Source organism: Schistocerca serialis, chromosome 3, assembly GCF_023864345.2.
Source record: "Schistocerca serialis cubense isolate TAMUIC-IGC-003099 chromosome 3, iqSchSeri2.2, whole genome shotgun sequence".
NCBI classification, from domain to species: Eukaryota; Metazoa; Arthropoda; class Insecta; order Orthoptera; family Acrididae; genus Schistocerca; species Schistocerca serialis.
This window is the reverse complement of record NC_064640.1, coordinates 58,266,873-58,281,535: the sequence shown is the minus strand read 5'-3', so window position 1 is coordinate 58,281,535 and position 14,663 is coordinate 58,266,873. Positions and strand designations below refer to the sequence as shown.

General features: G+C 41.9%; 1 protein-coding gene across 3 annotated transcripts in view; it reads left to right on the top strand.

Moving 5' to 3' along the window:
- The window catches only part of LOC126469708 (dihydropyrimidinase-like), a 202,792-nt gene that overhangs the window by 139,675 nt on the left and 48,454 nt on the right, over window positions 1–14,663 (top strand). For all 3 annotated transcript variants that reach the window (XM_050096891.1, XM_050096893.1, XM_050096890.1), the window contains exons 4-6: window positions 4,914–5,024; window positions 5,104–5,231; window positions 8,109–8,288. In XM_050096891.1, the coding sequence (XP_049952848.1) occupies window positions 4,914–5,024; window positions 5,104–5,231; window positions 8,109–8,288 (419 nt within the window). The remainder of the gene's footprint in view (window positions 1–4,913; window positions 5,025–5,103; window positions 5,232–8,108; window positions 8,289–14,663) is intronic.

Sequence of the window (14,663 nt, the reverse complement as noted above, 5' to 3'; positions counted from 1 at the left end):
TTTATTAGAACCAAAAGAATACAAAAGTTCAAAAAATGTCCGACAGATGGCGCTTCATCTGATCAGAATAGCAATAATTAGCATAACAAAGTAAGACAAAGCAAAGATGATGTTCTTTACAGGAAATGCTCAATATGTCCACAATCATTCCTCAGCAATAGCTGTAGTCGAGGAATAATGTTGTGAACAGCCCTGTAAAGCATGTCCGGAGTTATGGTGAGGCGTTGGCATCGGATGTTGTCTTTCAGCATCCCTAGAGATGTTGGTCGATCACGATACACTTGAGACTTCAGGTAACCCCAAAGCCAATAATCGCACGGACTGAGATCTGGGGACCTGGGAGGCCAAGCATGACAAAAGTGGCGGCTGAGGCTGAGCACACGATCATCACCAAACGACGCGCGCAAGAGATCTTTCACGCGTCTAGCAATATGGGGTGGTTCTAATAAAACCCCATGTCATTCCAAGCATGTGTGTCAATTTTTAGCTGTCTATCTACATTATTCCGTGGTTTATTAAGTGTGGCGGAGGGTACCTTCAGTACCTCTATCAGTTTTCCCATCTATTCCAGTCTCGTATTGTTCGTGGAAAGAAAGTTTGTCGGCATGCCTCTGTGTGAGCTCTAATCTCTCTGATTTTATCCTCTTGGTCTCTCCGCGAGATATACATAGGAGGGAGCAATATACCGCTTGACTCCTCGGTGAAGGTATGTTCTCGAAACTTCAACAAAAGCCTGTACCGAGCTACTGAGTGTGTGTCTTGCAAAGATATGCAGGTTGTGTAAATGACAAACAACTAATAGTGATCCACATACATTAATAAAAGTATGTGCAATTTTAATTTGCTGTTTGTGTTAAACAATAAAATTAAACTTTTTTCGATGACTGTTGTGGTGTTCCTCTCGCGGCCCTATATGTACTAGCCGTTACCCCCTCCACCGTTCCTGTCCTGGTGTCTTCGGTGTGGCCAGCACGGCGGCTATTGGAGGTGGTGGGGGAAGCGGCGCCTGGGTCTGGACTGGGGTCTGCAATCTCCCTGCTGCTGCCGTCGGGGGCGGTCCTTGATCTCTGGGTCTGCATCTTTCTCTCCAGGCTGAGTGCAGGGTTCCAAGCCTGACTAAGTTGAAGGCTGCTGTCTTTATTAATTAGATCGTCCTGTAGTCGGTTTTCGATGGCCTCTTTAGTAACGCAGTCCCAGAAGTAAGAGGATTGACAGAGTATTTTTGTTTTTTTTTCATAGTCCATAGTATGGCCAGTCTTTATACAGTGGTCAGCCACAGCTGATTTAGTTGCCTGGTGTAATTCGGTGTGGCGCTTGTGTTTGCGGCTCCTCTCTTCTACAGTGCGGACTGTCTCCCCAATGTAATTTTCTGCACTGACAGGGAATTTGATAAACACCTGGTTTTCGAAGGCCTAGGTCACCTTTAACTGAACCCAGTAGAGTCAAGGTTTTTGCAGGGAGATCGGAATACACATTGTGTTTCCCCAGGATTCTACCGATTTTTCTTGAGGTATTTCCAACAAACTGAATGCACGCCAATGACATGTGTTCTTCTGTTTCTTCTTCTTGTTCTCTTGCTGCAGTCTGTCTGAGTGCATGTCTTATTTGCTTCTGGTTGTACCCACTTTTCCGAAATGTTGTCTCGAGGGGCTGCAGTTCTGCTGGAAGGCTCTCCTGATCGCAGATCGTTCGTGCCCTGTGAACAAATGTGCACAAAACACCTTCAAGCTGGGAGTTGTGGTGGCAGCTGAAGCCATTTAGGTACAAATCGGTGTGTGTAGGTTTTCCGTATACACTGTGTCCCAGCTTGCTGTCAGGTTTCCGTTTCACCAGGATGTCAAGAAACGGTAGGGCACCATCCTGCTCCACCTCCATCATGAACTGTATGTTGGGGTGCAGCAAGTTGAGGTGTTCAAGAAATTCATTTAAGCTGTCCTGTCCAAGTGGCCAAACAACGAATGTGTCATCCACGTAGCAGAAGAAACAAGTTGGTTTACGTTTGGCTTGTTTTCTGCCTTCTTCTAGAAATTCTCCATAAAAAGTTGGCTGCAACCGCTGAAAGTGGGCATCCCATGGCGATGCCATGTGTCTGTTCATAACAATTTCCGTCGACCAGGAAGTATGTTGAGGTGAGCACAAACTCGAAGAGTCTTTTTAGGTTGTTGTCGAATTTCTTGCTTATCAGATTGAGGGAGTCTTTCAGAGGTACCCTAGTGAAGAGGGACACTACGTCAAAGCTCACTAACAAGTCGCTATCCTGGAGCTGAAGTTCTTGTATACGTTGCACAAAGTGGGTGGAATTGCGGATGTAGTGTTCGCATTTTCCCTTGAGTGGGCTAAGGAGACCCATCAAACGTTGGGCCAGTTCATAGGTTGCTGCTCCTATTTTGCTGACTATTGGACGCGTAGGTGTCCCATCCTTGTGGACCTTTGGTAGCCCATACAGTCGTGGCGGTGCAGCCGCTCGTGGTCGATGTTTCTTGACAGTTTTTCAATCAAAGGTACTGCAAAGTAGTTCAACGGTTCTTCTTTAAAGGCGACTTGGCGGGTCTCCTTCTATCCTTCTGTACACTGTGTCATCGAGAAGTTCGTACATTTTTCTCTTATATTCTGAGTGCAGGAGCAGTACTGTAGCATTGCCTTTGTCAGTAGGCAAGACCACCAACTCAGGATCCCTGTGTAACTCGCGGATGGCCACTCTCTCCTCCTTCGAGATGTTCTGTTTCAGTGGTGTGGCCCTGGTGAGCACACGGCATGTTTCACGACGTATTTCTTCTGCTTCATTGGCTGGCAGTGTGTAGGTGGCCTGCTCCACACTGCTTATAATGTCCACAATCGATAGAGATGTCGGGGCGAAGTTGAGTCCTTTCTCGAGCACTGACATTTCTGCGTCATTGATCATACATTGGGGAGACAGTCCACACTGTAGAAGAGAGGTGCCGTGAACACAAGTACCACACCGAATTATACCGGGCCACTAAATCAGCTGTGGCTGACCATTGTATAAAGACTGGCCATACTATTGACTATGAAAAAACAAAAATACTGTCAATGCTCCTACTTCTGGGACTGCGTTAGTAAAGAGGCCATCAAAATCTGACTACAGGACAATCTAATTAATAAAGACAGAGGCCTTCAACTTAGTCAAGCTTGGAACCGTGCACTCAGCTGAAGAGAAAGGTGCGGTCCAAGAGATCAAGGACCGCCCCGACGGCGGCAGCAGGGGGACTGCAGACCCCACTTCAGACCCAGGCACCGCTTCCCCCACCACCTCCAGTAGCCGCGGTGCCGGCTGCACAGAAGACACCAGGAGAGGAACGGTGGAGGGGGTAACGGCTAGTACATATAGGGCGCCAAGAGGAACGGCACAGCATTTGTCAGGAACCACCTGAAGATGGCAGCGTGTATGTCTGCCAAAATATTGTGGAGAAATTACGAGGCTACCGGGTCGGATACCTGAGTACCGTTCAAATTGGAAGTACGCCGGGAAAACTTCAGATCGCAAAATTAAACTTTTCTCCACTACATTATAGTGTGTTTGGTATAAGTGAGATATTAGTTATTCAGTATGGATCCCTGAATGCAGTATATAGCGGCATATATTTTACAGCTGTTGGAGTACAGAAAGTAGCTGGTGCAAGGAAGTGTGGTCTCCTGTGGTGTAGGCTGATAGTGAAACTTATGTCTGCCTCAGAGTGTGGGACAGCATGAAAATGTTAGTGGGTACAGCATGCAAATGTTTCATGGTGGCCTTATAATCTTGCATAGTCAGATTGGATAATGTTCATCTCAGCTATTAAGTGTGCTAACCTTGAGCAAGTTCTGGTAGGTCTCTGCATATCATTGTGATGTATATTAGGTGACTTGAAGCTGACGGTCATCCTTATATGATAAGGACAGTCTACCAACAACTTAATCCATTAATGAAGGTTTCCTTAAAGTAGTGTCATCTGTGTGCTATGTAAGCAAGTAAATCAGCACACAAAGGTCATTAGTGATTGAAGACCAGACACGCAAATCCAGATGACTTGGAAACAGAGTCTCCCATTTAATGCACCATCTGTGGTAAGTTTTTTCTGCTAATGCTTGAAATTGTTGGTGGCAGCTCATGGTTTCCATATTCCCCAGTGCCTTGGCCAACTGTGGGAGGTGTTAGAAAATCACCAACATTCACCTGTGCATCTAATAAGCACCCTAGGTTGCATCCAGATGTGGCCAGTCCTCAAGTTCAAAGGCTTTTCAGGGGTCTTGGCTGTTCCAGTTGAGATATTGGACTGTAAATCTCTTTGGCGTCAGCATTCTTGTAAGGTGATGAGATTTCTCAAATACATCAGATGTTTGGCATTGTTTGTCAACCATGACAAATATGTCTACTCTCAATTGGTGGATGCTGGTTCCCAGTCCTGATACATAATTATGAATGCCACATTTTGTTAGGTATTATTATATTATACGGTGAGACACACATGGAGAAATCAATGTGCTTTCACTCTAATATTGGCAGTCATTAATGTGAATAGAAAGTTGAGGGGGGGTGGGGTGGGGTGGAGAAGATTATTTCTATGAGGTGTACTGTTGTACACCAGTGCTTTACATAATATACATGCAGATTAAGATGTATAGGTAAATTTTAACAAGACTTTTCACATTTCTGTTTGACGAGACCTTGGTCACAAAATTATGCCGTGTCATTGTGTTTATTGTATTTCATAAAAAGTACCAGTTCCTTAATGTAGATTTAGTTTCATGTGCAACTCCATCTTACAGAATAAGAAAATTTGATTTTCTAACTACTGTATGAATCATGAGGACAAATGTAAATGCTGGGGTTGTTGCAAATAAGTCAATACCTTTGTAGAGCTTTACAGGTAAATAAAGGAAATTAATGATATGTACTTCTTATTGCTTTACAGGAGGTATTGATCCGCACACGCATTTAGAAATTGAGTTTATGGGTGCAAAGTCTGTTGATGATTTCTACCGAGGGACAAAGGCTGCTATAGCTGGAGGAACGACTATGATCAGTAAGTGAATTGTCAGTTCATTATGCAGTGATGGAATTAAAATTGTGAATTGTTTTAACACAAAACTTTGTGTTCACAGTTGATTTTGCTCTACCCAAGAAAGGCCAGTCACTACTTGAAACATACCAGAAATACAGAGAATCAGCAGATGAAAAAGTCTGTTGTGACTATGGTCTACATGTTGGAGTCACCTGGTGGTCAGACAAGGTGTGTGTTTTTTGCATGTAGCACGTTGTTGTATACTGTTATAGTGTATAATTGTGGTATCTTTTGCATCATATCATCACCTATCCCAACAACTGTAGTCCAGAATGCGCAGTATCTTTCATGAGATAATAATGTTGAACATCCCATAATGGTGTTCTGCTGCACAAATAACATAGTAGGATTTCTTCTGTGTAGTTGTATATCTTCCCGTGAATAGCATCTCTTCTAACTGCTTTCCCCATTGTTCACGTATTTATCACTGTCCCAAATAATGGCATGTTCTGTGTATCCAGAAGCTACCATCTATTCCTTTGTTTCCATTACCATTTACTTGATCAAACAAGTGAGAAGTCTGTGGAACTACATTTTATATAATGCATCGTAGCATTCTACTTAGCAATTTCAACCAGTAAAAACAATTGTCTGTTGACAAATGTAGGACTATTGTCAAAAAGATCTCCCAAGGTAAACTGAGACATGAGGTCGGTGAACTCTCTGGTTAACCACTCGCATATACTGTTTCAGGAGTTGCGTAGATTATCTATTCTCTGCACGGTGGTTACATCACTGGAGTTGCATTCTGGAAGGGAAGAGCTCAAATTCCTTCCTATCCATCCAGATTTAGTTTTTCAGTGGTTTCTGCAAGTTAAGATGAACAAAAGGATGATTACCTTGTAAAGAATAGATCAGATTTCCTACCCTAGTGTTCCTTCCTTCCTTTGTTTTGTCTGAATCTTTACCCCTCTAGACAAGTTCTTCTACAGTAAAGCAGCAAAGATCTCCAAATGTTTAGTTTGTTTCAATTATCTCACTAACCTTAAAATAGGCTCGCCCTACGCTGTTGTCACTGTATCTATCCTTTCCCATTTTGTTCCTTCATTATCCATTTATTTATTCTTTCATCTATTAGCATTGTTATGTATTTTACCATTTCTTTTATTTTTGCCTAATCTTTTCTCCTCCACTCTGTTCCATTACATTTTTCCTTTAATTGTACTTACTTTCATTTCACCTTATTTTCAGACATATTCTTATCTTGCTGTCTTTCCTTAACTTTTTACATCCTGCTTGACTTCATATGCTTGTTGTTTCTTTTTTCTTTGCTAAGTATAATGGAAGAGAGTGCCTTTGCCTCTCATGTCGTCTTCATTTGCTATATCTTGTCCCATCGGGGAACACAATTCCGCGTGCTCCTTAAAGCACAAATTTTTTACTCAACTCTATTATACTTTGAAAATTAAAGGACTACTCTGCTGTACAGTGTGCCTGTCGATCATTGTTGATTTTTATCATCAGGTTTAGTGTCTCCAACATTGAAATGTATCTTTGTTGCAGTGTTTCCAATTTACGACTTACAAACATTTTCTTAATGGACTTATCTTAGCTGAAGCCTCTCCATTATAAGCTTCGCTAGTGCCTTCCTTTCCCAGAGTACATTATGTTGCAGTTTATTATTTGTATCAAAAATCACTATGTTATTTCCTCAAAGAAGTGCAATGTGCCTCTTGATATTTATCCTGTTAAAAGAACAGGTATGAGGTCTGTTCAGAAAATTTCAGAAATTTGTCTACAAAATTTTTGTACCCATACCTTTTACTTATTGTGCCTGGTATCCCTTGAAATACTCTCCTCCACAATTTATACACTGCTCCCAATGCTGTTTACACTTCCGGAAGCAGTCATGGTGCACCTTTTGCTGGATTGTGCGAAGTTCGGACTGTGAATTTTTTTTTTTATCTTGCTTGTCATTGCAAATCTTCGTCCTTTCTACAGGGTTTCCAACTTTGGAAATAAAGAAAAGGTCTGGAGAGCATGGAGGATAATGTCAGGATTTAATCACATGATCCAACTGAAATGTTATGTTCTTCTGTGATCTTGCAGACAGTCCAATCTTTGATTGGCATGAACAGTTTCTTTGACATTCCTGACACTAGCACCATCGGTAGACGTCGAAGGGCGTTCTGAACAAGGACTCCATCTGTTTTTAAACCGTGTGAACCATTCAGAACACTGAGTACAGCTTAAGCACTCATCACTATAGGCTGCCTGCATCATTTGGTGTCTCTCTGTAAAGGTTTTCTTGAGTTTTGTGCAAAATTTAATGCAGACGCATTGCTCCTCTGACTCCGCCATCTTGAAACTTGCAAACTGTGCAACACAATGTTCTACTCGAAACAGCACTGAACAGTAACTAACAGACATACAACTATGAAACTTCCAACAGCTACACATCAAACACAGGGGTGTGCAAGGATGCCAACTGAATTTCACTCCAAGGCACCATAGGCGCGAAATTATGAATTTTCCATAATTTTTTGAGCAGACGTCATATGCGTCACTGTGAATCGGTAAATATGCTAATAATGGATTATAGCACTTTTTGATGCAAACAAAATGTAATTTCAGCTGGTTACTTGCAACTGAGCACATTCACTTATAATATTTACACAGTACTTAAAACTTTGTAACATCTAAAGTGTGAGAAATCTGACAGTAAATGTGGCTCGTAGCACATGTCACTGGGAATAAATGTGTGTTAAGTAGCTGATACTGGTAGCACTCATCACCCTTTATGTGATCCTACATTACAACCTGTTATAGGACTCGTAGAACCAATATGGTGTTCATTAACATATGATGATTGAGATATAGAACACATGCATTTCATTCAAAAAGTCATGTGTTGATGTAATAGAAATACTGAATAATAGGCTTCTCGACAATACTGACTTTCTTAAAGTTCATCGCATTTCTGTAGCACATTACATGGGGGAAACTTAGTTCTATAAATGACAGTAATATTTAACATTTATACTGATAAAATGCGGAATATACTGGGTTGTCAGTTGCATAAATGTGTGTGTTTATGTATTCCAGGTTCGAGAAGAAATGGAAATTCTTTGTAAACACCATGGAGTAAACTCCTTCAAAACATTTATGGCTTACAAAGATGTTTTCATGCTGGGTGATTCTGAATTATTTGAAGTATTTGAAAGGTGTAAAGAGCTTGGAGCAGTAGCATTGGTTCATGCTGAAAATGGTTCCATCATAGCTAAGGTAATTGACTTACTGCCTAGATTGTATTTTACATGTACATTTCTGCTTGTTTTACTGTGGTAATGAAAACTTATGTATGTAACAGTGTCTGATGACACACAAAGTTTGATAAATGTTTCAATTTGTGCAATGCTTATTAATGAACTGTATAGATACTAGCGAATTTATGCTGACATGCAGGGCTTTCATAATGAAAAAATCACTGTATGATGTAGGAGAGAAAGCTGTGGCTTAGCATTTTGATGTAACAACCTTACAAACTCAAATATGTGAACTCCGTGTAATTAAAGTGTAGCTGCAGTATAGATTGCTTGCGTGTGAAAGAAACTGATTATTTGAAACAATTTTCTATAATTATTTAGTTAGTTACTTATCCAGTGGTTGCTGGTCCCAGAGGCCATGTGCTGTGTCAACAATCAGTCTCCTCTGCATTCTGTCTGTTGCTGTTTCCTTCCAATTGACTACATTCTATGCTTCTGCACCTTTCTTTATGGTGTCTTCCATTTGTTTGTCGGCCTACCCAGGGGTCTTTATGTTATAGCGTGATCAATGAATGCTTGCTTAGGAAGTTGGGTCTCTGGAATACAGATTAAGGACCTGCCCATTGGAGTCATTTGGTTTTTTGATACTGTGAAATATTGGACTGGTTCATGATCTCTCAAATGTTGTTATTCTTTCTTGTTCTGTAAGCATCTCTGTCTCTCACTGGGCCCCAGATTCTTCTCAACACCTGTCTTTCAAATTTTAAGTGTTTGCAGCTCCCTTTTTTAGCTTTCTGAACCATAAAGGACAATGGGGTGTATAACAGCATTGCAGATCTTCGTTTTCACAGCATGTGTTGTGGCTTTACACTTGAACATATTTCTGAGAGCATATAGACATCTGGAACCAGCATATAGACATCTGGAACCAGTAGGAATTCTTTCATTTACATCAATGGGTTCTTGATTATAACAATTGTGCAAACTTCCCAGTTACTTGAACTGATCAACAAACGTAAGTTAGTCTCCGTTAGCTGTGAAGTGCTCTTGTACATATTTAGTTCTGGCTACTTGCATATGTTAACTTTTTTTGTTTATTTGGTGAGTGGTCCTGCTTACTTGCTGGTGTGGTGACCCTTTTATACGCCCCCCCCCCCCCCCCCAAGATCTTGTTCACACTCAGTCACTAACGCTATGTCATGTGCGTAAGAAAAATATGAAACCTACCACCCTCAATTTGTAGCCCATCACACTCTCCAAGTTTGCTCTCACTTAAGACTTTCTCCAGCCTGAGGTTAAACAGTACACATGACAGTGCAACTCCCTGTCTGAGTTGAGTTTTTATGGGGAAAGGTTGTGCGTGTGCTCGTCCAGTTACTACTATCACTCTCAATTCACTCATAAATGCTCTAATTGTTTCAGTGAGTTTACTTGGGATTTGGAACTCCTTCAAGGTTTTATAGAGGATGTCTCAAATACTGTTGTATACTCTTCGGAAATCTATGAACAGTACCTGGATTTTTTCCCTTTTTTCCAATATTTCTTAAGAACTTGGGTAAGAGTGAACACATTGTCAGTGCTTGAACGGTTTGAACAGAATCCAGTATGATGTTCTCCATGATATTTTCTGCAAATTGTTTTACGTTTTCTAACTTAATTGTAGAAAGACTCTTGTACATCATGTTAAGTAAACTGATTCCTTGGCAGTTAGAGCAATCCACCTTGTTTCTTTTCATTTGTATTGGAAAAATGACTGTTGTCTTGCAGCTGTCTGGCAGCGCTTCAATCTTCGAAATAATCTGAATGAGTTTATACAGCTTGGTGTATAGTATGTTTCCTCCATCTTTTATTCACGATAATTGCTTTTGGTAATCAATGTTGCCATCTTCACATCATAAAATAGCAGTAGAAGTATTCTTTCTCATGAACTGGCAGGTACGTAACAGGCTAGCAATCTGATGCATGTCAAAACTAAAACAACTTTATACACAATTGTTCAGCACATGAGTCTTATGCCACTCACAACAAAGCACATTATTGCAGCTAGGGTGCCGCTAGTACAGCATGAGTCTTCTGGTCTGTTGCGTACCTTCCAGTTCGTGGGAAAGAGGGCTCTTACTGCTGTTTTAAGAAGTGTGCAACAATCTGTTTGTTGAGTGCTGAAGATTGTAACATTGATTATCAAAACAAGTTATTGAGAATTGAGGTTGTTATTAGCAATCTTGGCAAAGTAGTTTATCTTCTCAAAACTGTTATCACATATAACCCCCCCCCCCCCAGGGGGATTCAGATGAGTAAACTTAGGCTTTATTGCTTTTCACCTACCATTTGGCTTTCACTGTGTCCTCCACAGAGATGTTAATCTCTGTTTCATTGGTTTCTTCTTGGTTTTCACTGAAATGTAGTTCTGGATTAGGATAGTTGAGTAGCTCACTCAAATATTCTTTCCATTACTCTTAAGATTGATTCAGCCTGTGCATTCCTCATTAAACCATCTTCTTTTTCCCTGTTGTTCTCCCCCCCCCCCCCCCCCCCCCCCCCCCAAGCACTTTATTCATAGTGTCTGGCATGGGTATCTTCAAAGTGTGCCTCACTTCCTCCACATATTCTTCTACATCTGCATTTTGTACCACATAAAAAACAGTTGGTTATTTCTAATTCAAACACTTTTCCTTCTTTCTCACTGTTTAGTGTTGTCACGTCAAACCTTTGGTTTCCATTCTTTGTTTCCTTTCAAAACTTGAACTTTTCTTGGCCCCGCATTTTGAACTCGTTTATTTGATTTTCCATGCTCTTACTGATGGCAAAACATGTCTCAGATCCTCCTCCATAAAAAATCATACACACATCAAAAAAAGTTTTGCATCACCCCGGTTTCCTGAAGTCTGGAAGATAGACGTTGACTGTGGGTATTGCATCACAGACACAGTTCCTTTGGCTGTTCAGAGATGTCACTAAACCCGCCCAAAGATGTAAACAACCATTCATGAGCAGCACCTATTAAATGGAGGGGGTCCTACAGTAGATCGGTTCCAGCCATTTCACCAGGAACGAGGTACACGGCTCGTGTTGTCTGTAGTTCAACCATTCCTAGACAGTCAATACCACAGTTTGATCACGTCTGCGTTGTTACTTTGTGCCAGGAAGGACTCTCAACAAGGGAAGTGTCCAGGCATGTTGGAGTCAACCATAGCGATGTTGTTCAGACATGGAGGAGATAGAGAGACATCAACTGTCGATGACATGCCTTGCTCGGGTCACCCAGGGGCTACTACTGCAGTGGATGACTGCTACCTACGGAATATGGCTCGGAGGAACCCTGACAGCAACGCCACCATATTGAATAATGCTTTTCGTGCAGTCACAGGACAACATGTTACGACTCAAACTGTGCGCAACAGGCTGCATGATGCGCAGCTTCAGTCCCAACGTCCATGGTAAGGTCCATATTTGCAACACCACCACCATGTAGCATGGTACAGATGGACACAACAACGTGCCGAATGGACAGCTCAGGATTGGCATCACATTCTCTTCACCAATGAGTGTCGCATATGCTTTCAACCAGACAATCATCAGAGATGTGTTTGGAGGCAACCTGGTCAGGCTGAACACCTTGTACACACTGTCCAGTGAGTACAACAAGGTGTATGTTATCTGCTGTTTTGGGGTGGCATTATGTAGGGCCAACGTACACCTCCGGTGGTCATGAAAGGCGCCGTAACAGCTATACGATGTGTGAATCCCATCCTCCGATCGATAGTGCAGCCATATCGGCTGCATACTGGCAAGGCATTAATTTTCATGGACGACAATTTGTGCCCCCATCATGCACATCTTGTGAATGACTTCCTTCAGGATAACGACATTGCTTGACTAGAGTGGCCAGCATGTTCTCCAGACATGAACCCTATCAATCATGGCTGGGATAGATTGAAAAGGGCTGTTTATTGACGACGTGACCCACCAGCCACTCTGAGGGACCTATGCTGAATCGCCATTGAGGAGTAGGACAGTCTGGACCAACAGTGCCTTGATGAACTTGTAGACAGTATGCCAGGAGGAATACAGTGCAAGAGGATGTGATACTGGATATTACACGTACCAGTGTGTACAGCAATCTGGACCACCACCTCTGAAGGTCTCGCTGTATGGTGGTACAACAAGCAGTGCATGGTTTTCATGAGCACTGAAAAGGGCAGAAATGATGTTTATGTTGTTCTCTGTTCCAATTTTCTGTACAGGTTCTGGAACTCTCGAAACCGAGGTGATGCAAAATGTTGTTTGATGTGTGTAGTTTTCCTTTTTGCTTCACATACCCCTTCCCCTATCCATCTAGTTTCCTGCAGTGCTGCTGCATCTGTGTTGTAATGTTATCTCTGATGCTGCTACCATAATGGCCTCTGGACAGTTGAGGCTTCAGATGTATCAGGTAGCCATGATCAAATGATGTACCCGTTTTACTTGCCATGTTCATCTTCCAGTTAAATCTATCTGATTTCTGACACTGATTGATTGAATTTTTAACTTTATTAAATTTTTGTGGTGTAGGGTTGTCAACCTGACAGCCAGCCCCCCATCTGAACAACCAGGGACTCCTCTATTGGGATTGCCATACCCTAGGTAAGGGAAAAGCTTTAGGGTGCCAGACATTTGCCCTCAGACTTTCCGACAAGGGATAGGATTTACTGGCTTCACACACAGCTGCCATGCCTGCTAAAAACTCGATTTGGGCTGCCAATCCGTCTGTGACCCAATCTTGGCTCTTTGATAGAGAAGGTGACTGCCTTTGTGTATAGAGAGCGAGACCTAAAACACTTCTTTTTCCTGTTGGGTATGCCAAGGAGCTAAATGTCATCAGACATACCACTGAACATGCATGGTACATTGGAGGGTATGTAAGTAGAAATACAATGTGTCAACATCATACACATTCTGTCAAAGTGGGATAGTTAATGAAGGAGATAGTTAATGTGAGTGGGATATTGACTCTAGGGTCCCACAAATTTGGGCTTTGCATCAGAGCAGCAATGTGTGTTTATGCCTACTGTTGAAGATGTTACTGTGAAATGAGAATGTTAAGGAAGCAGTGATCCCAGTTATTTTTCTATTAGGCATAAGAAATTAGCTGCTGTGGATTGACAAACTCTAAACCACACTGCACGAACCAATTGCTGGGTATTCTTGTTGACTTTTAGAGAGATTCTGTTGCAACTGAGATACAGAGGCTATCAGCATAAAATCTCTATTCAGAGCTGACACAACTTTTTCCATGATCGTACCACAGCTCAGAAGACACTTTGGAAAAAAGAGTTTGGCACCAATGCTGTTGGTGGTCTGTGTAGCAGTGAAAGAACAATTTATGGAGTGATGAGTCATCACACACTGATCTGGTGTTCCACATGAGTGAGTTGTGGCAGTGAAATTCTGAGTAGCTGTTGTGATATGCTGCAGCTGCTTTTTTTTTAACTATTAGTTTGGTTAATGGTAAAATGAATGCAAGCCTTTAGAAAACACTTGAAACAGCAACATGATTTTTATGGTAGCAGCAATTTCGAGTTGAACCTTTTCTCTGTCACCGGGATGTTCCTGTCTGCAAAATAAAGGTCATCCCATAGTGATTTGACAAAAATTGGGTGGATATACTGGACTAGCCTACAAGTATTCCTGATCTGAAAGCTCTATTGGCCATCTCCAGGTTGTATTAGAATCTCAGTTGAATTCAAGGAAGTTCACCCAGAAACCCAACAATAAGTATTCATCATGCTTAAGTTAAATATGCATTACCCCAGAATTTCATAACAGTAGTGAAAGGTAGTCCATATGGAAGGAGTTCCGTGGTTAGCATAAGGATGAATAATGATTTGTATCTGGAGTTTTGTGGCCAGAGTCTAGTTCATGTCTTATGACACTCCAGCTACTTACATGTTGAGCATACTGTGTCCGCCCCCGGTAACTGAGTGGTCAGCGTGACAGACTGTCAGTCCTAAGGGCCCGGGTTCGATTCCCAGCTGGGTCGGAGATTTTCTCCGCTCAGGGACTGGGTGTTGTGTTGTCCTAATTATCATCATTTCATCACCATCGATGCGCAAGTTGCCAAAGTGGCATCAAATTGAAAGACTTGCACCCTGCGAACGGTCTACGCGACGGGAGGCCCTAGTCACATTTTTTGAGCACACTGTGTTTTGATGGAAGCAGCTATTTGTCTCCCCTCATTAGGCTGTGGACAGCTCCATATTACTATGTTACAGGTAAATTTGGAGCGATCACTGGGAAACAAACTAGGAGTCCACACTGTTAAACATTACACCTTAGAGCATTTGTTATCAAAATTTCTGTGCAAACAGCTCCCTTGACCTGAACATGAACACCCATGGCTCCTTTTACATGTGGG